The following is a 25,981-nucleotide window of genomic DNA, read 5'->3' as shown; positions in this document are numbered from 1 at the left end:
AGTGCGTCGACCGTTGGCTGAGGTCTCACGGGTCCTGCCCCCTTCTGCCGCGCGCTCCTCGTCGGCAGTACTGAGGGCCGAAATGGCGTCGGAACCAACGCCGGAACGCGCCGTGGCAATTGGGCGTATGTGAACACAGACACAGTAGCGCCACTACCAGTTCAGTAAATAACCACCGCACTCTATCCTTGTTTATCAATCAATATAATTTTGGTTTCAGAGATCGATGGAGATTGTTCAAGGGAGAACATTAATCCAATACATACATACATTTTCATATATAAAAATCTTAGGAGGCGTTTGGTAGGCGGATTTAGGCGGATTTAGGAGAGGAGAATGGGAATGAAATCTATTTCATTTCCATTTTTAATGCTTGGTAGACGGAAATGGAAATCAAAATAAGGATTTGACATTCTTGATTTCATAACCTATCCCTCCCTCAGTTATCGCTAAACCCATTCCCATTACTTTTCCCGTGGACAGCGGTACCCCGCGCCCAGTCGCGATTTCTCCCCTGCGATTTCTTCCCGCCGCGATTCTTCCTTTCTTCATCCCCACCCGCGAGCCTCCCTTCCTCTAGCTGCCTCCCTTTTCTTCTCCCCCATTCATCTAAGCTCCCCCCATCTTCCATTTCTTTCTCCTCTCGTAATCTCGAGACCAAATCGTAGGATCCCCTCTCTTCCTCCATGGCGGAGGAGAGAGGAGGCGGAGTGTCGACGGCGGTGAAGGAAGAGGTCAGGGCAGGGACGATCCCGCTCGTTGTGAAGGAGCTCGTCGCCGGGGCGTGGCCGGCGGAGTCGCCAAGTCGGCCGTCGCTCCCCTTGAGCGAGTCAAGATTCTCTTCCAGGTGAGGTTATCGTGCTTCTTTCTGAAGATTGATTCGTTTTTCACTGATTTTTACGTCATCGCGATCCTTCGATTGGGATTTTGTGTCGGGTCTGATTTGAATTTATACATCCTTTTTCCTGATAATTGGAAGGATTTGGGGGCTATCATTGTGTTCTTGATTTCTCACAATTCTTACTCTCGCTATAATATATTTCTCTTTAATATGTATGGTACTTAATTAGAAATTAACACAAGTAATACATCAAAGGAGATAGAAGGCCTCCGGAAAACATTTCTTTGGACAAGAAAATTGAAAATTTATACCTTCAGATCAATTGCCATCACTCTAAAAATCATTTTTTTCCAACGTGCTCAACTCCAACGTGCTCATCTTTCTTGCAAAAGATATTCCCAATTCATAATATCCATAAAAAAATTATTTAATAAATTTTTTCATGTATTTAATTAGTAAGGGTAAAATTGTAAATTTTTTCTGATTCCCATTACTTTCTTATTCATACCAAGTAGTATCAATGGTAATTATATCCATTTCAGTATCTATATCAAGCACCATCAATCCAGTAATTATTCTCATTGCCATTAATCCCTCAATGAAAACCCATTAGCATTCCCATTACCGAATATATACCAAACGCCTCCTTATTTGTTTTCTCTGCTAATGTATTATAATTAAACAAAGGCATACGCCTTTATTTTTAACAAAAATAGTTATCTTATTTTTCATTATTTATAGTAAGTATTTTTTTTATTTTGGTAAATTAAAAATTTCTTGATGCATACTTATTCTAAATTTGATGGATGAACGATTAAGAGTGAAGTGATTAAGTTAGAAATAAATTTTATGAAGGAAGGAAACATATAGAGTAAAGACAATGATTCCCACATACAATGGTAAGCGACAAGCTAAAATAATCATATAATCAGAGTTTGATTCTCGTTGTACTTGAACAATTAGTGATGTTGAATCATCAAACAGTCAAACAGCGAACATACATACTTCTGAATTTAACTTGATGACACCTAAATATTTAAAATGCACATGTAAATTATTTATATAATTCTAAGAAAGTAATTAATTTGAAAATGATGTCGTCCATGTAAAAGTTGTTCTAAAAAAATCAAATATATTTGATATATATAAATTACGAGATGTCAATCTGCAAAAGTATTATATCGACGATGTCAAGAGGATATTTTTGTTTGTTTGTATACAATCTATTCTAGGAAAAATATGTTAAAAAAATATATTAAAATAATAATAATAAAAAGATAACTCATTTTGGAGCAACAATGTATTTGTGATAAGACTACAAAGGTCACAAGTCTCATCATCTTTCAAAGCAAATTATGAGGTACACAATGTTCTTATTCTTCTGGTCCAATGAAATGGAAAATGGGAGCCATCATATCATATCAAAAGAAGACCAACCAAAAAGACCAATCAAGTCTCACGTTAAAATAATACAACTTTATCATAAACCAAAACATAGATTCTAAGGTACCTGCAACGTTTGTATTAGGATAGTTGAAAGATGCATTCTTTCACAATGATCCAAAAATTCATCACTCTATTTACATCTTTCTCATGAACAACTTGCACAAAAAAAAATGCAAGAAAGAGAATGGCCTCAAGAATGGGTCAGATGTATGAATCATTGCTTCCTTCTTCGCGACGGGTGTGAAGACTTTTTATTTTTTTTCCTGTGTTGGATCAATCCCTGTTCTTTCATAATTTTGGATACATCTTTCCCGAAAACTGTCATTCTCATCTTTGCAAACTTACACACATGCTCCGGTAATGGCTTCTGCAAGCAAGTCTTTCTTGCATTTTTTTGTGACAATCATGGGAAAGATGTAAATAGAGTGATGAATTTTTGTATCATTGTGAAAGAATGCATCTTTCAACTATCCTAGTACAAACGTTGCAGGTACCCTAGAATCTATGTTTTGGTTTATGATGAAGCTGTGTTGTTTCAACGTGAGACTTGTTTGGTCTTTCAACCAAAAAGACCAAACAAGTCTCACGTTGAAACAACACAACTTCATCATAAACCAAACATATATTCTAGGGTACCCTGCAATGTTTGTAGTAGGATAGTTGAAAGATGCATTCTTCACAATGATACAAAGATTCATCACTCTATTTACATCTTTCCCATGAACAACTTGTATAAAAAAAAAATGCAAGAAAGACTTACTTGCAGAAGCCATTACCGGAGCATGTGTGTAAGTTTGCAAAGATGAGAATGACAACTTTCGGGAAAGATGTATCCAAAATTATGAAAGAACAGGGATTGATCCAACACAGGAAAAAAAACAAAAAGTATTCACACCCGTCGCGAAGAAGGAAGCAATGATTCATACATCTAACCCATTCTTCAGGCCATTCTTGAGGTTATGAGTTATGACGAACTTGTGCACGGTGCTCAAATCAGGCTTGGCTAGGGCCACAATATCTTCTCGCAGGCTGTCGAGGAAGCATATTTAGGCTAATTGGTTTTGAGTCACAAGATGTTTGTAGAGATCATTACTTACCTTATCCACTCGTCGGTTTCCTTAGCATGCTTTTCTACCGCCTTGTATAGAAGATCAAGAGTATACAACATCAAACCATACATGGATTGAGCATCTTCTGCCTGTATATTAAATGAACTGTCATCAGTCACTGATACAGATCTTGTCAACCATGTTATCAGGAATATATTGATATATTAAGTAAATTGTCATCAGTCACAAATTTGTTGATAGAAGACAACTGTTGAAGAAGTCGTTGCTATGTTTTTATTTATCGTTTGCCATAATACTCACAAAGAATCACAGACCATGCATATATGGTTCAAGAACGTGGTTTGGGTTGCGTGTGAACTTGGCAACCATGTCATAAGGGCACAACAATGTATTTAACATAATCAAAAGTGGTCTCAGTAAAACTCGCGTCAACTGAGTTTGTCGTATTACAAATAATTATTGGTTGGAGTGGAACATATTTCACAAAATCACATAGTAGCCATTAATGGGACCCATATTTCAGCATACGTCCCAAAAGTATGGCCATCGCACACCAAGGGCATAAAGGAACACTAACACATAATTTGATGGCAGCAAGTTTGTATAACATGTTCCATAAGGATATGTAGATGCTTGAAGGGATAGTGTTCAATTGCCATTTTCTCACATCTGTATAACGGACTAGATGAAAAGTCTTAATTCTCAGAGGTCAAAGCAAACATAACATGAAATCCAATATAAATGGCATCCAAAATAAATTCAATACCTTTCCCTGGTCCATGCAAGTTTGGAACTCAACTAGTCTTTTCTCAACTTCAACAACATGAAGCCTTCTTTGCCTTCGAGCAACTCTTCCTCCGCCTTCTGCACCCTTATCCTGAAATTGTATAGTCAAATAATCAAAATTCAAGTTGGCAATTAGAGTTGGTATTTGAATGATTATCAAGTAACCCCTATGAGTAAGATGAATTTCCCATCACCTGGCAAACATATTAAGTAGCTCGGCAAACCATAATATTAATCCACTGTTTTCATAAAAATTACAGAAACAGTAGAAATTGCAAAGAAGTTAGCTATTCAATGAAGACACACAAGAATCATATGTATGCCCAATAAGCAACTCAGTGATATCACCAATCCAAGCACCACCAGTGATCACAAAGGATAGTTTGGTAAAATGATTCCTTTTTTTCCAGAACTAAACTCTAAAGCTGCTAATGTTAACCCTTCTCATCATCATCACCAAGCTGTGCCAAGATCTGCTAAATTGGATTTACCCATGCATAGCTCTGTGCAAACTACTTTTGTCCTCTTTGTAATAAAAAAATGAGTCTTTATGTAATCCCTATCAGCCAAAATTAATTTGAAACACAACATGATTGCTCAAGTTATGGATCTATAAGAGAAATTATGTTTGAGGAAGAAAATGCCTGTGCAAGAAGAGTGAACAAACTGAGTAAAAAATTTGACTCATACCAGTTGATGCAACATAAAAATCACATAATAAAAAACTACAAACTCTCAACTCCCTGAAGACGAAAATATTAGAACCTCTGAGCTTGTGGGCAAAAAATGGAATAGCTTCTTTATTTGTAAGGGACAAGCCCCAAGTTCAAATGTGATGACTTTAAGAACACACTTCACCAGTCAATGACTTAAGTGTGTTTGTGAGAGACCTCCTCTCTTTCTTAACTTTTGTCTTAAAACTTGGCACCTTTCCATAGATGATGCCAATTTGTAATGGATGAAACTATAAAAATACACTCAGGATCCAGCTTGCACCTCAATTAAGAGAGTTTACTAGAGAAGATCAGGTGGAGAAAAATATACAGCTAAATTGCTTTAGGAACTGGGCTAACCTCAATCGAACTGCTAGGAGCTCAATTGAAATGGGTTTTGATTGACTTATGAGTAGTGTGTTCGAGGAAAACTATTGTGGAGTTGGCTTAGGTATTAGGAATTATGGTGGAATTAAGTCGTGGTGTGCAGTGGAATAGTACTAATTAATTATGTCAAGGTGGCAAATATCAAACACATTGGACTGAAGTGACGATTAGTTTTTGAGCTGAACCAAAAATGTTTTGGTAGAGCCAAATCTAGCTAAGCATCCTACAGTAAGGATAGTTGGGACAGGTATAAATCATCCCCATAGTGGCAATGAGGGGAGATCCCCAATTGGTAGCAAAAATTCACAACCCTTTGGGGTTATTTGGCACTTAGAAGAAGTAGGAAAAGGATAAAAAAATATAGTGATAGTTTTATTCTTCATTGTTGTAAACAAAAATATTGAAAATATATTTTTTAATTTGAAAAATGTGATGGATAAACGCCAGGCTATCTTTTTAGTGAACTTTGATTGTCAGTTACCAAGTAATAACATTTGGAGCATATGGATCAAAGTGTATTCATACTGCTGATCTCCATGACACACGTCACATCCAGTAGCTCCTAGAATTAATGAAAAATTTTACCTACCTCAATTCCAATAAAAACAAAATGATATCTTCAAGATAACAGACAAACAATATTAAACCAAGAAAGCACAAAAAAGAAACTAAAAATAAGTAAAGATGCACGAGAGTTCATATGACCCAAGTCTCCTGACAGTGTTATAACTTTTAAGCATAATCTAAATGAGAAACAAGGTTTTCACTAGCAAATTGATACTGAAGGATATGCCTACCTGCATGATCCAAGCTCTAACCAACATAAGCAGAAGCAGTGAAAGAACAAAGGCTGGCAAAGCAGCAAGGATAGCAAAATTGATCTCGTTGGCCTTAAGAATCTGATCTAGCACAAGCATTGCTCTAGTCACAAAACAAGTAATGGAGTCATCAGTCATGTCATTAAGTTTACTTTGTATATCTGTTCAAAACCTCCAGATCAGATGAATTCAACTTACATCTCAAGATCCAGCTTCAGCTTTTGAATCTGTAAAATTAAAGAAATTAATACCAAGAGCATCTAGAAAGTCCTGTCAACTACTTTTTACACAGGCAGAGGAAAACCTGGATAAGCATTGCTCCAGCAAGCTCTCCACTCAACAAATTTTGAAGGGGATGCATCACCTCTTTTTCATATCTGCAACAAAACATCTATTTGCTAATGTGGATGCAATACTGAAAAAAAATCATACTTAAGTCTTGATTTTGCTCCAAGTTATGTTTCAAAAATAGGTATCTACAATTGCTCCTGAAGGATCCAGAAGATAAGTAGGAAGCAATTTAAATAACAACGGCAATGAAAATCAAGAACCTGGACCACACCTATCAGTTATTAAAGAAGTAAGATGAACAATAAACTAATGGCCAGCATTTTCTGTACTATGCCAAAACAAGTTATTATAAGGTGCAATCTGCCGCTGTTTTCTCTTGCCTTCACTGAGTTGTAGGCATATTGGCAAGATACTGGAACATTCCATATCAATGTATTAAAATGTTTTGGTTGAATAATCCATAAAATTGTGCAAAAGTTGTGAGAATCCATCCAGTTACGCCCAATGTCATACAACATTAAATGGATTGGAGAAACACTAGATATTTATAATGTATCATTGCATATGTTTGCACATGTGAAAATTGGTTACAATAGAGTGGCATATAGAAAATTTAGCAATTGCATTTCACAAGGATATTAATGTAGTTCTAGAATAAACATTGTTACCTGGCCATCACCATTTCCAACAGTTGCTGATCTGCAATATCATCTGGCATCTTTTGACCTTTTGTTTGCTCACAGAAAGCCAACAACATCCTGAAAATTAGTAGTAAAAATCCCTTACAATGAGCAATCATATTGCGCAGTATATCACACTCATGGTCACCAATTAAGGATAAGTCATGGCAGGTTATTATCCTGAAAACTACTTGGGGAAACAAATTTTTCTCATGGACATAAGGGCAAGCAAGAGCAGATCACTAAGCATAGAACAAATTGGATTAGAACCTAACCTGTGTAAAGATTCAGCTGTCAGTTGCACCTCTTCTGCTTCCATCACACCTTTATGTCTCCTCCTAAATCTTTCAAAGAGTTCATCTCTGATTGAAATGAGCTGAAAAGTAGAAATTGAAATAAGATCAAAACAAAGAAGAATAACCAATATTAATAAAAAATTGCATTGCATCTGTGAAAATTTGCATAATTGTAATGCTGCATGAGAGGAATGGATAGTTTAGTCTAACTAATACAGATTCAACTACAAAACAGGCGATAATTGAAGTTCTCATGTACTCAGTATCCTAGACTCCATTGTTACGAAAACATTCTACGTGATCCCTCTTGGTTGGACGTTAAAATCCAACCCCTGAAACTGGATAAGGATCCCAATATCTATGTTTCTGAGCAATGGAAAGAAAATCCTTAGAGTCCATCCCTCGTTGAAGATTAGCTGAGTTGAACTAAGCACCCCTACTAACTGTACACTGTTGTTCATGAGATAAGACAATAAACATTGCAAAGGCACTTTAAGGCAAATTAGTTGGGTGAAATCTTTATCTCTGAAACAAATACTGCAATGTATTTTTGTAAAACAGACAGAACAAAAATAGCCAGAAAAGACCCTGTTTTCAACGGTTGATTGGTATTGGTAAGCATGGCTGAAACACATTGTTCCAGTTGCTGATTGTATCAATACTATGTCAGCATGAGTAAATGTCATTGTGTCACCCGTGCTGACACGGTTTCCGTAGTACTAACATGACAGTATTATCAAAGTTAGTATTGTCTGAAATTGACCGAGGTAGGAAGGGAAGGTTCTCTTCCCATATCTCATCCTTCCATTCTGCCTGTCGACGCAAAGAAAATGAGAGGCGAGGAAAGAGAAGCACCAACAAATGATACCGGCCAAAATAGGAAGATTTTGTGCCAACAACCTAACCTTTGATTGCATCTGTCAGTGAAGACGAGGAGACGTAACAAAAGAAGAGGAGATACATTAATTGGAGCATCAACAATAACAAAGTGAGTGACTCTAGAGTTGGAGAAATAGAGATATATCTATATCTTGTAGTTGTACCTATATATATTTCAAACATGTGGAGAAATTAATTCCAATTTTAGATATTTTACGAGTATTCTTTACTATAAGTATTGAAAATTATAAGATTCATTTCAGTAAGATACTTCAAGAAATAATAGTCTTGTTATACCCATTTTGGTGTTATTAAGGTATAAGGGTCTAGGTTCTTTTTATATTTTGGCGATAAACAAGCAAAGTGGAAGGAAACAATAGGATCAAAATCCATGTGAATTAAGGTGGAGTGGTTTGAAGCATGCCAAAGGATGTGATGGCCTAACACACTATAGAAACCATACCATTCCTGTTGGAGAATGAAACTTCATTAAGCAACAATACTTTAACTTTCAAAAGAACTAAACATAAAATTAAATTGAAACCCCACAAAAACATTGAAATCTACCAACTAGAAAAAAAAACATTTTAAATGAAAGTGAAACATGCTTGAAGAGACACAAGATACATGAAATGCGAACAGAGAAAGTGAAACACCTGACCATACAACCCTGTAGCTAACCAACACTAACTTGTATAAGTGAAGACATCTCCATGCTAACCAATATTCTATGTTGGAACAATTCCACATAGTCAAACATAAGATTATGACAACAAAATCATAACTAACAAGAAGAAATACTCCATTCCCCCCCCCCCCCCCCCCCCCCCCCCCCCCCCCCCCCCCCCCCCCCCCCCCAAAGAAAAATAAAAAAAATAGCATAGTAAGGATGGATGAAAAGTATTACAGAAAGTGGATGTTAAGCTAAGCTCTTACAAATCAAAAGATTCAAAAAATAAAATAAAAAATAGCATAGTAAGGATGGATGAAAAGTATTATAAAAAGTGGATGTTAAGCTAAGCTCTTACAAATCAAAAGATTCAAAACCTTCAGTTGGTAAGATTAGATTTTGAGAAATAGCTTTTAATAAGAAGTAAAACTGCTAAGAGGGAAAAAAAATCATGCAAGCATACTGGCTGTTCGACATGATCCTTCAGAAATCCTGTAGCAGATTCTTTTGCTTCATTGATCCAATTTTCTATGTCTGAGCTTCCCATTAAACTACTATGTCGCAAGAGCCACACTGAAAATAGTGAGATGCAACACATGTGTAATGCAACCAGTATATTGACAATTTATTTGGCTTTTCACATGTGGAAAGCTGCAAACATAAAAGAATTTATTTGGCTTTTCAAGTTAAACAAGAAATTCCTTCCTACACTAGATTACAAAACAGGTAGAAAAAGAATTGAATCTGGAAGTCAACTTACAATGCCAGCTAAATACAATTCAAGTCTCTGGAGATTTTTATCCAGTCTAAGTCGTTGCCTGGCTAATTTTCTCGCACAGGTTTTCATGCAGTAAATGTTTATTTTATTTCTCTTTGATTTTGCTCCTATTTATGTTAGACATTTTGACTTCATTCATTTTGTATACACACAAAGTACTCCATTTTAACTTTTGTAAATTTATGACAATCATGTAAAATGAAAATTACTTATTAGATTCTAATATATAGAAAATAGTATAGGAAGTTGAACTTTGTTAATGGACCTTCTTCTTTAATACTGCAAATATTTTTTGTTTTAATCCGTCATTTGCTGTTGTAGGTTTATTTGGAAGTTAACAAGTATGGAGGAATTTTACTGGAGGATGTTGACAAGTCATTGCCTTTATTATTGTTGACGATTAATAACTTTTTCTTAAAGTTAGAAGTTTCAATTACTCAAATACATGAAATTTGCAAGGTTATACATTTTTTCCTTTTAATCTTTCTTTTTTCTTTTAATTTGTCTATACGAAAAAATATTACATGATTCATGTCACTTTGTTTTTTCAAAGATATCATGGTTATTGATAGGGTGAAAGGTTATCTTCTGTGGATACCTTATACGAAAGAACAGCTTCTTTTGCACTTCAATTTGAGAAAATACCTTATACGGAAGAACAAAAGATTCAATGGACAAATACTGAGATTAGGGATGCTACAGAAGTGATTCACAAAAATCTCCATAGACTTGAATTGTATTTAGCTGGCATTGTAAGTTGACTTCCAGATTCAATTCTTTTTCTACCTGTTTTGTAATCTAGTGTAGAAAGGAATTTCCTATTTAACTTGAACCTTCAGTTGGTAAGATTAGATTTTGAGAAATAGCTTTTAATAAGAAGTAAAACTGCTAAGAGGGAAAAAAAATCATGCAAGCATATTGGCTGTTCGACATGATCCTTCAGAAATCCTGCAGCAGATTCTTTTGCTTCATTGATCCAATTTTCTATGTCTGAGCTTCCCATTAAACTACTATGTCGCAAGAGCCACATTGAACATAGTGAGAGGCCAATTGCAACACATGTGTAATGCAACCAGTATATTAACAATTTATTTGGCTTTTCACATATGGAAAGCTGCAAACATAAAAGAATTTATTTGGCTTTTCAAGTTAAACAGGAAATTCCTTTCTACACTAGATTACAAAACAGGTAGAAAAAAATTGAATCTGGAAGTCAACTTTCTACACCAGAGACTTGAATTGTATTTAGATGGCATTGTAAGTTGACTTTCTACCCGTTCTCCTTCCCTCGATGAAAGTGTGGTTGCTTCATTCGGGCCGATCTCTATCTGTGGTTCGTGGGCGCTTTCGCTCGTTCTAGGCTTTTTGCGTTTGGTGCTTTTGCTGACACTCTGAAAAGGAAGCTCCGCGATGATGCTCTTGAGGGTTTCCAATGGGAGCGCCCCTCGGGCATTGTGCTGTCACCAGTTCACCATAAAGAAAGTACGGCCCTAGCTAAGGCCATAGGCATCATTCTCTACTCCACCTCACTGGCCGTACAAAGAACTGATCTCTTGAAGATGCATGAAAGGCCCTAGCTAAGGCCATAGTCAACTTTCTACACCAGAGACTTGAATTGTATTTAGATGGCATCAAAGAGGTTATGCCTTTCATGCATCTTCAAGAGATCAGTTCTTTGTACGGCCAGTGAGGTGGAGTAGAGAATGATGCCTATGGCCTTAGCTAGGGCCGTACTTTCTTTATGGTGAACTGGTGACAGCACAATGCCCGAGGGGCGCTCCCATTGGAAACCCTCAAGAGCATCATCGCGGAGCTTCCTTTTCAGAGTGTCAGCAAAAGCACCAAACGCAAAAAGCCTAGAACGAGCGAAAGCGCCCACGAACCACAGATAGAGATCGACCCGAATGAAGCAACCACACTTTCATCGAGGGAAGGAGAACGGGTAGAAAGTCAACTTACAATGCCATCTAAATACAATTCAAGTCTCTGGTGTAGAAAGTTGACTTCCAGATTCAATTTTTTTCTACCTGTTTTGTAATCTAGTGTAGAAAGGAATTTCCTGTTTAACTTGAAAAGTCAAATAAATTCTTTTATGTTTGTAGCTTTCCACATGTGAAAAGCCAAATAAATTGTTAATATACTGGTTGCATTACACATGTGTTGCAATTGGCCTCTCACTATGTTCAATGTGGCTCTTGCGACATAGTAGTTTAATGGGAAGCTCAGACATAGAAAATTGGATCAATGAAGCAAAAGAATCTGCTGCAGGATTTCTGAAGGATCATGTCGAACAACCAGTATGCTTGCATGATTTTTTTCCCTCTTAGCAGTTTTACTTCTTATTAAAAGCTATTTCTCAAAATCTAATCTTATCAACTGAAGGTTTCAAGTTAAACAGGAAATTCCTTTCTACACTAGATTACAAAACAGGTAGAAAAAGAATTGAATCTGGAAGTCAACTTACAATGCCAACTAAATACAATTCAAGTCTCTGGAGATTTTTGTGAATCACTTCTGTAGCATCCCTAATCTCAGTATTTGTCCATTGAATCTTTTGTTCTTCCGTATAAGGTATTTTCTCAAATTGAAGTGCAAAAGAGCTGTTCTCATCCACAGAAGATAACCTTTCACCCTATCAATAACCATGATATCTTTGAAAAAACAAAGTGACATGAATCATGTAATATTTTTTCGTATAAACAAATTAAAAGAAAGAAGAAAGATTAAAAGGAAAAAATGTATAACCTTGCAAATTTCATGTATTTGAGTAATTGAAACTTCTAACTTTAAGAAAAAGTTATTAATCGTCAACAATAATAAAGGCAATGACTTGTCAACATCCTCCAGTAAAATTCCTCCATACTTGTTAACTTCCAAATAAACCTACAACAGCAAATGACGGATTAAAACAAAAAATATTTGCAGTATTAAAGAAGAAGGTCCATTAACAAAGTTCAACTTCCTATACTATTTTCTATATATTAGAATCTAATAAGTAATTTTCATTTTACATGATTGTCATAAATTTACAAAAGTTAAAATAAAGTACTTTGTGTGTATTCAAAATGAATGAAGTTAAAATGTCTAACATAAATAGGAGCAAAATCAAAGAGAAATAAAATAAACATTTACTGCATGAAAACCTGTGCGAGAAAATTAGCCAGGCGACGACTTAGACTGGATAAAATAGTTATCCTGTGAGATATTGTACTGGAAGCAACATGAGATAGATGCTGGATTGGGGATCCACCAGTGTGAAGTCTGCTTAACATTCCATAAGCACCATCAATGAAGGTCAAAGGTCCTCTTTCAAAAATCATGAAATAAATCTTCTGAGCATTGGTTCCCTAAAAACAGAATGAAAACCATTTCCACTAAAAAAATTATCTTATGATAGGTTTAAAACAAAAGGGAGTTAGTCTCCTCTAAATTACAAAGAATGAGAACAAAATTCAAAAGCCACCTTAGCTCTAGCCTGCCAAAAGTGCAAACTTTTTTGAACACCATGCAAATAGCATAAGGTACATTTCATAACATCCTCTACTATTCTGATAGTAGTTCTGCAATATGGAGATTCAAATTAGTTAGACGGCTGCAATATATTGGCACAAAAGTTTATGCTGATTGGGCGCAAAGAATTAATCAACTTTATTATATACAAAAATGATCAGAAAGTTGTGCATAAAAGGCAGTTTGATAGCTGAGAAAGCATAAGGTTAACGTAGAGCTTTATTATGCAGTGGGGAGAAAATGCTTTTGATTAATGCAGGGCTAGCTTAAATCTTTAAGAAAATAAATTGCTTCTATTCTGGCACATTATCTCTAGTTACATGATAATTATAGCTAAATGTTTAATCCATTTACCCAAGATAATTAATCGAACCAATCTCACGAGGGTGGTCAATTTAACACAATCACATTTTGATTGGAAGATGGTTTAATAATCAGTCAAACTGTACAGAAGTTAAACATTCACCTTGACAAGCATAAATAAGTAGGAAACAAAAAGAAATTGCAGTTAATCAACTAACTAGCAATCTCGTGCCAACCAACCGCAAGCGAATTCCAAAACAACGTCCAGATTCGTAAAGTTTATATTTATTTTATCAAACTGTGAAGATAAAACTGAACCCACTTCTTAAACCCTAAATCTTGAACTATAGAGCGGTTGAACAGTAACACAAGCGAGGCGCTCGAGAAGGCGAAAAACACTCACGGAGAAGGCTGGGCGGCGTAGGAATGCAGCGGGAGGGGAGACTTGGCCTACGCCTGCGTTGTCGTCGAGTGGGCAACAGTCGCTGGTAGAGGTCGGAGATCACGGCGAGGAGAAGGGAGGCGGTCCTGCACAGTCCTCGACCAAGGAGGGAACCGGAGCCTCCGGCGGAGACAATGGAAGTCGATAAATGAAACGACGGAAGGCAAATTTATGGAATGATGCAGCATTAAGAGAGGGCTTCATGCGAAGTATCCAATGAATTTTGTGGAGCTGGGAGGAAAAGTTGACGTCAAAAATGGGTGCTTTTGGAAATTAGCCAAACGTGGAGGGACGGTGTTAAAAAGATGGCGATGGGTGCCGGCCAGATGGGACTGGAGACTGGGAAAGCTATCGAGTAAGTTCCTAGAGTGTGTCAGGAGCGAGCTCACCGATTCCAAAAGGCTGTCCTGCTCTGCGCTGCTGCTGCCGCTTGCTTCTGCTGCACCTCCACTCCGCATGACTTTATCCGGTTAGAAGATAAAAAGGCGACCTTGCCTTGCCTTCGGCCTCCCCCACCCCAAAAATTCCTTTTTTGGCCGTCTCCTCCTCCGCCTACCCTCTGAGGACCTTTCCACAAACGCCCACTGCCGCGAGATTCAAAATTTGAAGCTCTAGCTTCGGTCCAAGGCCCAAGCGGGCATGGGCTCCCACGCCTAGCCAACCGCCATGGAGGAAGGTGAGGGAGAGAGCTCGTCGCTCCCCGGTGGCCCCTCCCCTCACGATGCCATCTGCAACGATATCTACGACCGCCTCATCGACAGCGGCAATGACGAGGCGGTAGTAGAGAAAAGAAGAAGAGGAGGAAGATGGGGGGAGCCAAAATAGCTTTCAAATACCCGAAAAAGATCAGACAAATGGATCTTGTGGAGAAAGAAGCGTACATAGAAGGCAACAACAACTCCGGCAGCATAGTCGGAGGGAAGCTTGATGGAGGCGCTGAAGAACCCATGCAAATAGAGGTCTTGCGACGCAAATCCAGCACCTAAACCAAGTTCAAGGAGGACATTATTTTGCATCTGTTTCTTCACGGACAAGTAGAGGAGCAGGAAGAAAAACGCAGAGAGACGGAGTACCTGTTCTCTGGTCGAGAGAGAGATGGACGGTCCTGCCGTCGCCGTGAAGCATGAGATTGGAGTCTCCGAAGAGCTGCGTGTAGCCTTCCTCAAAGGAGAGGGTAGCGAGGTTACCCAACGGCAGGAGAGAAGTAGCCTCGCCAGAGACGAACAGAGCTGTGGATAACAAGAGGAAGAAGCGGAATTCAACGGACATTTTTGAAATTTTTAACGGATTCAAAATTTTAAAATATTAATTTTTAACGAATTCTTAACCGACAATATGTTTTAAAATTTTCAAATTATTAAAATCTATATAAAAACTAAAAAAATAATAAAATTGTAAAATGTTAATAAATCTCACATTACCTGTAAAATATAATATAATATTAATTTTCTTTCTAAATTAACTTTTTATAACTCTTGCAAAATAAATTTAACTAGAAAATCCAAATTGAAATTTTGTGCTTTAAATCTGTTTTGATATTTTTTAAAATTTGGATACTTTTCGACGATGACAATAGTAAAGGGTGTTTTTTTAAAAAGTAGTGTCCCAAGTAAGGGTAACCAAAGAGGTTATGCCTTTCATGCATCTTAAGAGATCAGTCCTTTGTACGGCCGGTGAGGTGGAGTAGAGAATGATCGCCCTATGGGCTTAGCTAAGGCCGTACTTTCTTTATGGTGAACTGGTGACAGCACAATGCCCGAGAAAGGAAACCCTCAAGAGCATCATCGCGGAGCTTCCTTTTCAGAGTGTCAGCAAAAGCACAAAACGCAAAAGGCCTAGAGCGAGCGAAAGCGCCCACGAACCACAGATAGAGATCGGTCCGAATAAAGCAACCACACTTTCATCGAGGGAAGGAGAACGGGGTAGCCACAAGATTATAACTCAAAAGGAACTCCAACGGCAACAACCAAAGGTGCAGAGAGAGAGAGAGGTTAGAGGGCCAGCCGATCCAGAAGACGATAGATGCATCATCTCAGGTCCCTAAGTCGATTACGGATTTTGGCATCCCCGTAACTGCTTAAAGCGGAGCAGCAGAGCAGGGGCAAAGCAAGAGCTTTCTTTCGACCTTCTCTTCACTTTTATTCTCTTTTAGAAAGAAGCCTAGCCCACGAACCACAGATAGAGATCGGCCCGAATGAAGCAACCACACTTTTATCGAGGGAAGGAGAACGGGGTAGCCACAAGATTATCAACTCAAAAGGAACTCCAACGGCAACAACCAAAGGTGCAGAGAGAGAGAGAGAGGCTAGAGGGCCAGCCGATTCAGAAGACGATAGATGCATCTCAGGTCCCTAAGTCGATTATGGATTTTGGCATCCCCGTAACTGCTTAAAGCGGAGCAGCAGAGCAGCAGAGGAGGGGCAAAGCAAGAGCTTTCTTTCGATCTTCTCTTCACTTCTATTCTCTTTTAGAAAAGCAGTCGTGAATGGAAAGAGTGAGTGACTTTTTTTTTTTATTCTTGTCCTTCTTTTTTTACTTCTGACGTTTAACATCCTAATAATAAGGTTGCATTAATAAACCATGACAAGTCAAAGTCGTCAGATTTAATTGCCTTTTGCCCTTCTACTCATCGCTTCCTCCTCCCCTCGCCTTCCTCGCCGGAGACGACCACGATTGCGATGATGATGAGCATTTCCTCTTCCCACCGCCTCTTCCCCTCCTCCTCCACTCCCGACGGCCGCAAACCCTTCATCAGAGGCGCTTCTCTTAATTTGCCTCATTCCTCATCTTCCTTCGACCCCAGAACGACGCAGGGGACCCTGAGGAGGGGACAATCCCTCAGGATTTTCGCTTCGGGCTCCACGCCCGGGCGGAGGCAAGTGGAGGTGCGGTCTCCTTCGCGTCGATTTGTCTAATATTGGTTCTGGTAGCGGAGTTGCTTACAGTAGGGATTTTATGTGTGTTTGCAGGTCGTGTACGATCCGGAGGAAAGGTTAAATAGATTGGCAGATGAAGTGGATAACAGCGCTGGGGTTTCTCGGCTGTCCCTCTTCTCACCTTGCAAGGTGCATTATACATCTCGAGGCGATGGAATTGGGTTATGCTTGTGATTTTACGAGTTACCGTGGTTATTAATCTGACGCCTGTATCTTTGGTCCTCTGCTCTGCAGATAAATGTGTTTTTGAGGATTACCGGTAAGCGCGCGGATGGTTTTCATGATTTGGCCTCTCTGTTTCATGTAAGTAGTATTTATTTGTTGTAGATATTACAAGTTAAATTTTATCAGTTTCTTTGATAGTGCTGCCAAGTGAGTAGTATCAGTTTTATTTTTCCCTCAATGGTCAATTAGATCTGCCATATCAACCTTGCAAAAATTTTGAGTTTGATAGTATTTGCAATCAATATGAATAGTTCAAGCATGAGGAATGCGATCAAGTTCATAAACATCACATACATGCTATGCATCTGAAGGTGCATGTTGTCTTAAAATTTTCTTTAATTGTTTATTTAGAACATATAATTTTTATCATTTCTAAGAACTATCATGATTAAAATATAAAACGACTAATAGATTCGTTTGTGGATCACATGTACCTTATACATGCTACTAAGGAAGGACACTAGGACTTAACTGATGGAGTTGTGACTCCTAGTTTAGTTCCACATGGAAATTGAGGGTTGATAAATCTTAGATGGCTAAAATATCATTAACAACTTACTTACCTTGAGCCCTGGTTGAGCCCAGCATGTTAATGAGCCAGTTTTCTTATTTGGATCAACAATTATCACAAGTGTGCTACAATGAAGGCCTAGATAATTGATGTCAGTGTTTTATTAATCTTTTATGTCTGGAGTATAGGTATAGAATTCAACTTTTCTTGATTTAATATTTTGTTGAAGTGAAGATAGTAGGAGCTGAAAGGCCTATATATAAGCATAATTCATGGTGTTCATGTTCAACATGTTATGAATTATGAACTAAATTATTAATCAGTATCTCCTCTTTGTATTCCACTTCTGCTCTTTCCTCTATTAACATGGGATTGGTAATTAAGGCACATGATTTTGTGCCCTGTCAATTACTGTAAATGAGGCCACATAGACTTCTTTTTAATACAATGGTCAGTAATCCTTATTGTTTTGTTTAGAATTGGTTCTACAGTGTTTATCATTGTTCTATAATTTTTTGAATTACCATAAATGAGGCTACATGGACTTCTGTTTTAGTACAACAGCCCTTGATCTTTATTCTTCTGTTGAGAATTGCTTCTACACTGTGTATTGTTGTTCTATAGTTTTTTCAGTTACTATAAATGCCACATGACTTTTTTAAAAAAAACAGTTATTGATCCTTATTATTCTATTTGGAATTGTTTCTGCATCATGTTTATTATTATTCTATAATTTTTTTTCATATTAGTGATGACAACTATCCTTGTTCCTTTTAGAGTTGGTTCTACTACTCTATGTTTATTGTAGATCTGAGAGTTGGTTCTACTACTCTATGTTTATTGTAGATCTGTAAGTTTTTCATCTTAGGAATCTGTTCCTCATGATTTGCACAAGTGATGCCTTTTAATTCTAGTGTTGTCTTTTGTATCTTATATTTCTGAGGTGCTATATTTTTACCTTTTTAATTTTCAGGTAATCAGTTTAGGAGATACTATCAAGTTTTCCTTGTCACCAACTAAGACAAAGGATCGCTTGTCAGCAAATGTCCCAGGCGTTCCAGTGGATGAAAGAAATTTGGTATGTTTGTAAACAGTATGCTTGCATTATGAGTTCATCAATTTATGTCTTTAATATTGACTTTGGATTTTGTGATTTTTAAATTTTAGATAATCAAGGCACTCAATCTTTACAGAAAGAAAACTGGCACTGACAACTACTTTTGGGTAAATGCTCATTTATTGAGTCAAAGTCTGAATTTTTCTAAATATGTTTATATTCATGGAGCTTTAAGTTAGTGTCCATCTCAACATTGCTTATAGATCCATCTTGACAAGAAAGTTCCCACTGGTGCTGGTCTTGGAGGTGGAAGTAGTAATGCTGCTACTGCACTGTGGGCTGCTAATCATTTTAGTGGTGGTCTTGCTACTGAAAAAGAGCTTCAAGAATGGTCAGGTGAAATTGGTTCTGATGTTCCCTTCTTTTTCTCACAAGGAGCTGCATATTGTACTGGCAGAGGAGAGGTATGCATCACAATTTTCTAGGACTCGTTAGCTAAATATGCCTCCTTTTTGTCTATAAATTATTGAATTCAATTTGACTAATAACTGCATCTACTTAAGAATCTTTTGGAATGTTTTGCTTCACGATGAATCTCATTTTGATACCTCTAGGGCAGCATCACTATTTTGTTCCAAGTGTTGTTTGTTATTCTACTCTTTCTGGCTTTCCCATTGTGCCCTCACTCAATGCACTATTTTTCTGGAATATTTCTAGACATTCTGTTTGTATTCTTGTATTTTTTTTCTTCGATATTTTCATTTAGGAAAGAACACTCCAGTTCTTATGTCAAAGAAGTTATGCCAGAAGAAGAATCAAATTCTTTTATCCATTGATATTATAACAAGTATATCCTAAAGCACTTCTATTTGACGCCCCTTAACAAATAAATTTTAGCTGTAGGTTTAAGCAAACATTGGGTCATGTTAGAGTTGTTGATAGATTTGCTTGACCATTGAACAGTATATTTGTGTCTCAAATGAATAACATATAGCATAACATGTTGCCTACTGCCTAGTATACAGCCTTCACATGCCAAATTAAGATGTAATTTGTTTCTAAGATATAGGCTGGTTACAGACAGGAATTCCCATTAATAGTTAACATTTGTTCAAATCTACATGTAGTTTTTTTTTACAATGTCGGCTGTGCAGTTGACGACAGCTGCAGCTATTTGGATTTTGAACATTCAATCAAGTGCATCTTATTAAATATTTCAATTTAGCTAACAAGATTATCACCACATCAAGAACAACGTCAACATCATTTTCTTTTACTATATTCCATCATATTGTTTAATTAAATTTGTTTTTTTGTTTTTTAAGTAATTATATTTCAATCAAATCTGTTTGCATCTAAATATAAAAAATGGTTTTATTTTTCTTTTTTCCCTAAAATTCTCAAATCTATACCAATCTTCTTAAGTCATGTTTCTGTGAACATTCATTGAGCAGAAATAGTAAGATAAGTATCCCTATTAGGTTCAGTGAAAGTTTAGGCACCCAGTCTCCATGCATCAAGTATGATATATTAGTGCATGTACACAAATAGAACAAAAATTAAGGCTGAATTCAGATATATGGTTTGGGTGTGATTAATTTTGCCAACTGCTGGATATGTTGCCATCCATAGTTGCAAATCAACGTAAACTATGGCTGGATTTACTTGGATGGATAACTAAGAGGGAGAAGGGAAGGAGGGAAAGCAACATGTTTATGTACATTACTGATCCCTGATCCATATGTGATTTTATAACTTTTCCCTCCCCCTCCCCCCTCCCCCCTCCCCACTTGCAGGCAACCGAGCATCCCTTTTTCTTACTACTGGTAATTGACTAATTGCAATTTAATGTTTATAGTTTTCATGATAATGAATCTCTTTGCAGGTTGTTGAGGATATTCCGCGTGCACTGCCAAGGGACTTGCCTATGGTTCTTATAAAGCCTCCGGAAGCATGCTCTACAGCTGAAGTTTACAAGGCAACAAATTGATTAGTTTGCTTAAAGTTGGCATCCATTAGTACATTTTCCTTGGGATTTTTCTACTGAAATTGAGTTTCCTGTGCAGCGATTCCGGCTAGACCAAACTAGTTCAATTGATCCCTTGGTGTTACTTAAGGAGATCCATGAAAATGGAATATCTCAAGATGTTTGCATAAATGATCTTGGTAGATAGTTGCATCCAAACATTTTTTGAGCATCTTAGTTTCTGCTTTTTTTATGTTTGATCAATTGTATAACAATGGTTATTTTGCAGAGCCTCCTGCTTTTGAAGTACTCCCATCTCTTAAACAGTTGAAAAAGCGTGTGCTTGCAGCTGGTCGAGGAGGGTACAATGCTGTACTAATGTCAGGAAGGTACGTTGGTTACCATCTTTACATAATGTTGGTATCAACATTCGAGTTTGTGGAAGCATAAAAGAATACTATTATTGATTATATTCTGTATTACTGCATGTAAAATCCTTTGCACCACTTGATTCCTCATGATTTTGGTTCTGTAAAGAGTTTCTGGTTGACATATCATGGAAATAGTATTTCTTCCTTTAATATAATTCTCTATGGAGATATTTATATTCTTTACCTTTTCATACTTGTAGTAATAGTTAACTTTTGGGTACTAAAAGAAGGCGACAATTAAGCAGAAAAGGGAATTTTTTTGGATGATAAACACATTCTATATATATATATATATATATATATATGGATTTCTAAGTCTTCTATATTACTTTGGCTTCTTAGTTCCAAATTTAGTTGGTTGGGTAAGTTTTGCATAAGAAATAAATGACATAGTAGATGAATATTTTGAGGATGAACAAAAATTTATCTAGTATTTTTCATGTTTGTAGCAACTTGAAGCACACTTCATTGTTGTGACGTTCTTGGCAAGCATGTTTCATCCTGAGTGGGTCAATAGAGTAAAACAAGTCAAGACACTTAAAAGTGCATTAGAGAGTAAGATACGAGAAAATTGTTAAGATCTTTCGCACTTGCATTGGATTTTTTTTCCTAGTTATTAGGATTATTTAAAGCGCCACACATTCAAATGGATTCATAGAGAGATAGAATTCAAACTCATCTAGAAGGTTATGTTTTTTTTTTGTGCTCAATTCGAATGTTAAATACTTATAAAGATCTATTCTAATGATATTGAGTGGGAGCTTTCATCTCGTGTATTTTTTGTTTGTTTAATAGAACTCTAGCTTGTGTACTGGTGGTGCAGTCAAGGCACTCTGCCTTTGCCCATGCACTGGAATATTTCAACTATAAATGTTGTGATGATAATAATAAGAATTACAATTATCTGTTGAATCCCTGGTGCATCACTTTCCATTTTCAACCATCATGCTCAATTTTTTTGCACATGTTTCCAACAGCGGAAGCACCATCGTCGGCATCGGATCACCTGAACCTCCATCATTTGTCTACGATGATGAGGAATACAAAGATGTCTTTGTATCAGGTATATTTGTGTAATTCCCTCATCCATGTGGCACCTCAGCACATGTTTCACTTTATTAAAATTCTTTCCCATTAACCATCCTCGTATCTTCAATCTAGACGCATGCTTCTTGACACGCGAAGAGAATCAGTGGTACAAGGAACCAAGTTCATTGACTGCCTCGCTTAGCGAAGATACAGTTTCTGGAGTTGGACCCACTGCTGAATGATCTGTTTGAGATAGTCGCTCTTTCTTTTCCTGATCAATTAGATCCTGATGAGATTGAGCATATATAGCACATTGTTGAGGATGAATCAGAAGAGGTTTGTTCATGGCAGTATTATAGAGGTACCTTTGCAACAATTGTAACTCGTCGAGTGATGCTACTTTTAGTTAGTAATATTTGTACTGTTTTATTGCATGGCATCTGAAACCTTTCATCCAGTAAGTTAATTGTAAGATTAATAAATCGTTGACGGTTGAAATTCATGAATTGAGTTGTGAGATCGTAATTTTTTAGATGTGCTTGCTGATTTGTTGCCGACCAGATTTCTTTTTGTTCACCGAGACAGTAACAATTTGTATTATCACATGTCGTCTCTTTTTTGTGAGTTTCAACAATTCAAAGAAACCACAGTTGGCATTGTCACGACTGAAAATATAAACGAGAACTGGACAAAGATGGAACTACGATTGAATTTTTACTCACCAACAGCCGATAAGATGAACTTTTTCTTCTTATCATTGCGACAACTCTGTTTTCCATTTCTTGTTCCTAATATCAAATTAACCATCAAATCTATAAAAAGCACAGACTACCAGCAATCATATGAAGATTAGATATGATGTTGGATCTTCTTGATGATATATATTTGCAATTGGTTGACTTGTTGCTCTGACAGGCTGATAAAAATTCTTGGTCGTCATTTTACTGATAAAATCTGATTGTTTTCAACTACAAATGGAAGATTGATTGTTCATGAGTAGCTAATGAAACCACTGGCGGATAAATATCAAAAATCATGTTCGAGTGTTTGATGTCTTCTATGAAGGCATATGATTTGCCTCTCACGTTGAAGAATAGTTCTCTTATGAATTCTCATGGTTGTAAAAATAAATTTAGAATATCAATTTTAACAGAAGTGTTCTCTCATTAACTTTCTCATAGATTGATTTATATAAATCCATATTTTATATTATAAATAATTTTATCTTAATAAAATTAAAAAACTTGCACCAGCCGGGAATCGAACCCGGGTCTGTACCGTGGCAGGGTACTATTCTACCACTAGACCACTGGTGCTTTGACGGTAATGATAAATTTGTTCAATATAATATTTATATTTATAAAGTGTAAGATGAATGATAAGAAAAGGATTACACAGATCAATTCGTGCCATCTATTATATGTTTAAATTGTATTGTCTAATTTATTATTATTATTAGTTGTATTATCAGCTCATCTCTAATGTTAGTAGCATTATACTCAATCCGCCGTATGTATGTAAAGCCGATGTATGACATTTAATGTTCAAAAAGTCAAAAAACTTAGAAAATATAGACTTAACAAAAACTTAGAAAGTCAAAAACCAGATTTCTTTTTGTTCACCAAGAGAGTAACAATTTGTATCATGGCATTGTAGTCTCTGTTTCTGAGTTTCAGCTATTCATGAAGACATGCACCAGACAGATATTCTGAGTTTAAGCAAGACAAGATTTCGATCGCAACGGATGCGGTCAAATCCTGAGGATTCTGAAGGAAAACATTTCAGTATCTTTACGTACAAAATTAGTCAAGGTCAAATAATCCACTAGCATTGACCAAAGAGGTTCAAGCAAAAATTCAATACTCAGCAAACCGACCAAAAACTCCCAACACTATACCACTACAATGAGGACATTTATCATGAAACAAGAATGATACAGGTATCAGTCAATTTTAGCTTTAGCAACTTTGTTTTCAGCAAAAGAAACTACATATAGCATTGTCACAACAGAAAAATATAAACAGGAACAGGATAGAGAGGGAACTACGATCGAATTTCTACTCGTCAACCTTCTGCAAAGACAAGATGGCCGATAAGATGAACTTTTTCTTCTTATCATTGCGATGCACTGTCTTTCATTTCTTGTTCCTAATATCAAATTAATCATCAAATCTATAAAAAGGGCACTACCAACAATCATATGACGATATGATGTCGGATCTTCTTACTGATATATATTTGCAATTGGTTGGCTGGTTGCTCTGACAGGCTGATAAAACATTTAGGTCTTCATTTATAAGGTTTATTCCTGCGTCAAGATTTGGAGGAAAACAAATCCTTGTTATGTGCTAGAAAAAAATGATACCAAGTTAAGTGGAAAATAACTTAATTTATCTCATCAACAACATCGATACAAGCATTTCTAGGTAGTTTCAATTGCTCTAGAAAAATCAATTCAATCTGACTAGATTGACGATTAATTCTCTATTTAACCACTTGAATCTACAGAACATTAAACACAGTGCTATTAGGAAGACAAATTGAGGTAACAAGTTCATCAACCGAGTGCAATAGATCCATTAAGATATTTAATTTGAAGCTTATATGAGATGTAGGGAAAGGGAACAACAGAAGAAAATGCAAAGATAACAAGTTTGCAAGAAGGAACAAGATTAAATTATATTTTCTATCTGTGGCAAGTTTCTTTCATTGCTAACGATCATAAAACTGTATTATTGTTGTTTATGCTCATAGAAACATCAACAAAAATGTTTAGCTATTAAACAAAAATTGAAAAAATAGATGATTTAGAAGCACAAATTCAATGGTATAAATAATATTGGCCTTTCTAAGACGAATAACAACAAACAGGTTATGAGCATAGCAATTGTACCGTTAGATTTTGTTCCTCGGCAGCTCCCTTCTTCTCATTTGCCTTCCCAGCTGCCATCATTTCTGCCATGATTTCCTTCTTCTTTTTCAGTTTGGTGCGGGGCTTCGTCGGCTTCAGGTGGCGTGCCTGGAAGCTCACCATGGCTCTCAGGAGCAACAGCAGCGAGCCCTCCACCTCCGCCCCCTTTCCACTGGGCTCCATCACTCGCAACGCCCTCGCCACCGCCTCCATTGTGCTCACATAACCCTGGAATGGCTCCTTCCTCAGCACCAGCTCGGACTCGAACGTGCTCGGCCCCTCCACCCCCGGATCGCATCCGCCTAGTGAAACCCTAACAGCAAACCGCTCGAGGAACGGCGCGCTCGCCGCCACCATCTCCTTGGCTTGCCTCCACGTGCCGTCGAACACGACGAGGACTGAGGGCAGGGGCGCTGCCTCGGTGGCGAAGAGGGAGAGATCCCTGCCGCCGGGGAAGAGGAAGACAGCGGAGGGGCGATCGGTCGCGTTGCGGTAGAGGGAGTCGAGGAGGGAATGGGAGCCGAGGCGGAGTCGGCGGCCAGGGAGGGCGTGGCAGCGCAGGAGGGAGCGGGAGAGAAGGGGGAGGGTGGAGAGAGGGTTGCGGCGGAGGGCGTGGGGATGGTGGAGGACGATGATAGTAGTGGAGGTAGGGATCGGCTGAGCGGGGAGGTAGGCGCATAAGCACGCGCTCACCGGCCGTCCGCACCCGTCCCAGCACATCTCCCGTCTCCGTCCGCCTACCTCCACTCCGGCCGCCGCCACTTCCTCCGCATCGTCACGACCGCCATCATCCACATCAACGACCGTGAAGCTCGACGATACCTTGTCGCTTCCTCCCATGATGCTCGCGCGCACATCGACCTTCTTTCCACTTGATTTCAAGCGGATGCGCTTAATGGCCAGATGCCAAGGCCCAAGGCCCAAGGCCCAAGGCCCAAGGATAATCAACAGGGGCATAATCATCTGCCCTATCCCGTGCTAAATTACAAGCAATGTTATACAACT

General features: G+C 37.6%; 3 protein-coding genes and 1 non-coding gene across 5 annotated transcripts; 1 reads left to right on the top strand and 3 right to left on the bottom strand.

Moving 5' to 3' along the window:
- Positions 1-3,027: 3,027 nt before the first annotated feature.
- LOC141837387 (protein DGS1, mitochondrial-like) lies at positions 3,028-14,368 on the bottom strand. The gene is made up of 15 exons (XM_074724800.1): positions 14,300-14,368; positions 13,872-13,918; positions 13,119-13,215; positions 12,799-13,002; positions 12,401-12,538; positions 12,120-12,287; positions 10,576-10,769; positions 7,308-7,409; positions 7,021-7,110; positions 6,366-6,438; positions 6,260-6,288; positions 6,041-6,164; positions 4,124-4,234; positions 3,385-3,485; positions 3,028-3,316 (listed from the first exon to the last, which is right to left on the bottom strand). Exons 1-15 carry the CDS (start codon positions 14,366-14,368, stop codon positions 3,208-3,210), a joined length of 1,656 nt encoding a protein of 551 aa, XP_074580901.1. The 3' UTR covers positions 3,028-3,207.
- A 2,174-nt stretch (positions 14,369-16,542) lies between these two features.
- Positions 16,543-22,597, top strand: LOC141839214 (4-diphosphocytidyl-2-C-methyl-D-erythritol kinase, chloroplastic). The gene is made up of 11 exons (XM_074726910.1): positions 16,543-16,795; positions 16,880-16,975; positions 17,081-17,149; positions 18,556-18,660; positions 18,750-18,806; positions 18,903-19,103; positions 20,525-20,617; positions 20,706-20,805; positions 20,895-20,994; positions 22,014-22,099; positions 22,198-22,597. The coding sequence occupies exons 1-11, from the start codon at positions 16,589-16,591 to the stop codon at positions 22,305-22,307; spliced, it is 1,224 nt and encodes a 407-aa protein (XP_074583011.1). The 5' UTR covers positions 16,543-16,588; the 3' UTR covers positions 22,308-22,597.
- A 713-nt stretch (positions 22,598-23,310) lies between these two features.
- TRNAG-GCC (transfer RNA glycine (anticodon GCC)) lies at positions 23,311-23,381 on the bottom strand. The gene has a single exon. It is a non-coding gene; the product is annotated as a tRNA-Gly (tRNA).
- A 626-nt stretch (positions 23,382-24,007) lies between these two features.
- LOC141842139 (tRNA-uridine aminocarboxypropyltransferase A) lies at positions 24,008-25,728 on the bottom strand. Of its 2 annotated transcripts, XR_012602857.1 has the most exons (3): positions 24,959-25,728; positions 24,294-24,373; positions 24,008-24,213 (listed from the first exon to the last, which is right to left on the bottom strand). XR_012602857.1 is itself a non-coding variant. In XM_074730358.1 (2 exons), exons 1-2 carry the CDS (start codon positions 25,694-25,696, stop codon positions 24,368-24,370), a joined length of 744 nt encoding a protein of 247 aa, XP_074586459.1. In that variant the 5' UTR covers positions 25,697-25,728; the 3' UTR covers positions 24,008-24,367. The 2 variants fall into 2 exon arrangements, 1 of the variants encoding a protein (XP_074586459.1); XM_074730358.1 differs by having other exon boundaries at positions 24,008-24,373.
- Positions 25,729-25,981: the final 253 nt, after the last annotated feature.

This window comes from Curcuma longa, chromosome 11 (genome assembly GCF_044706935.1).
Source record: "Curcuma longa cultivar G26 ecotype Majalengka, Jawa Barat chromosome 11, ITB_CL_G26_1.1, whole genome shotgun sequence".
In the NCBI taxonomy this organism is placed as follows: Eukaryota; Viridiplantae; Streptophyta; class Magnoliopsida; order Zingiberales; family Zingiberaceae; genus Curcuma; species Curcuma longa.
This window is presented reverse-complemented; position numbering and strand designations above follow the sequence as displayed.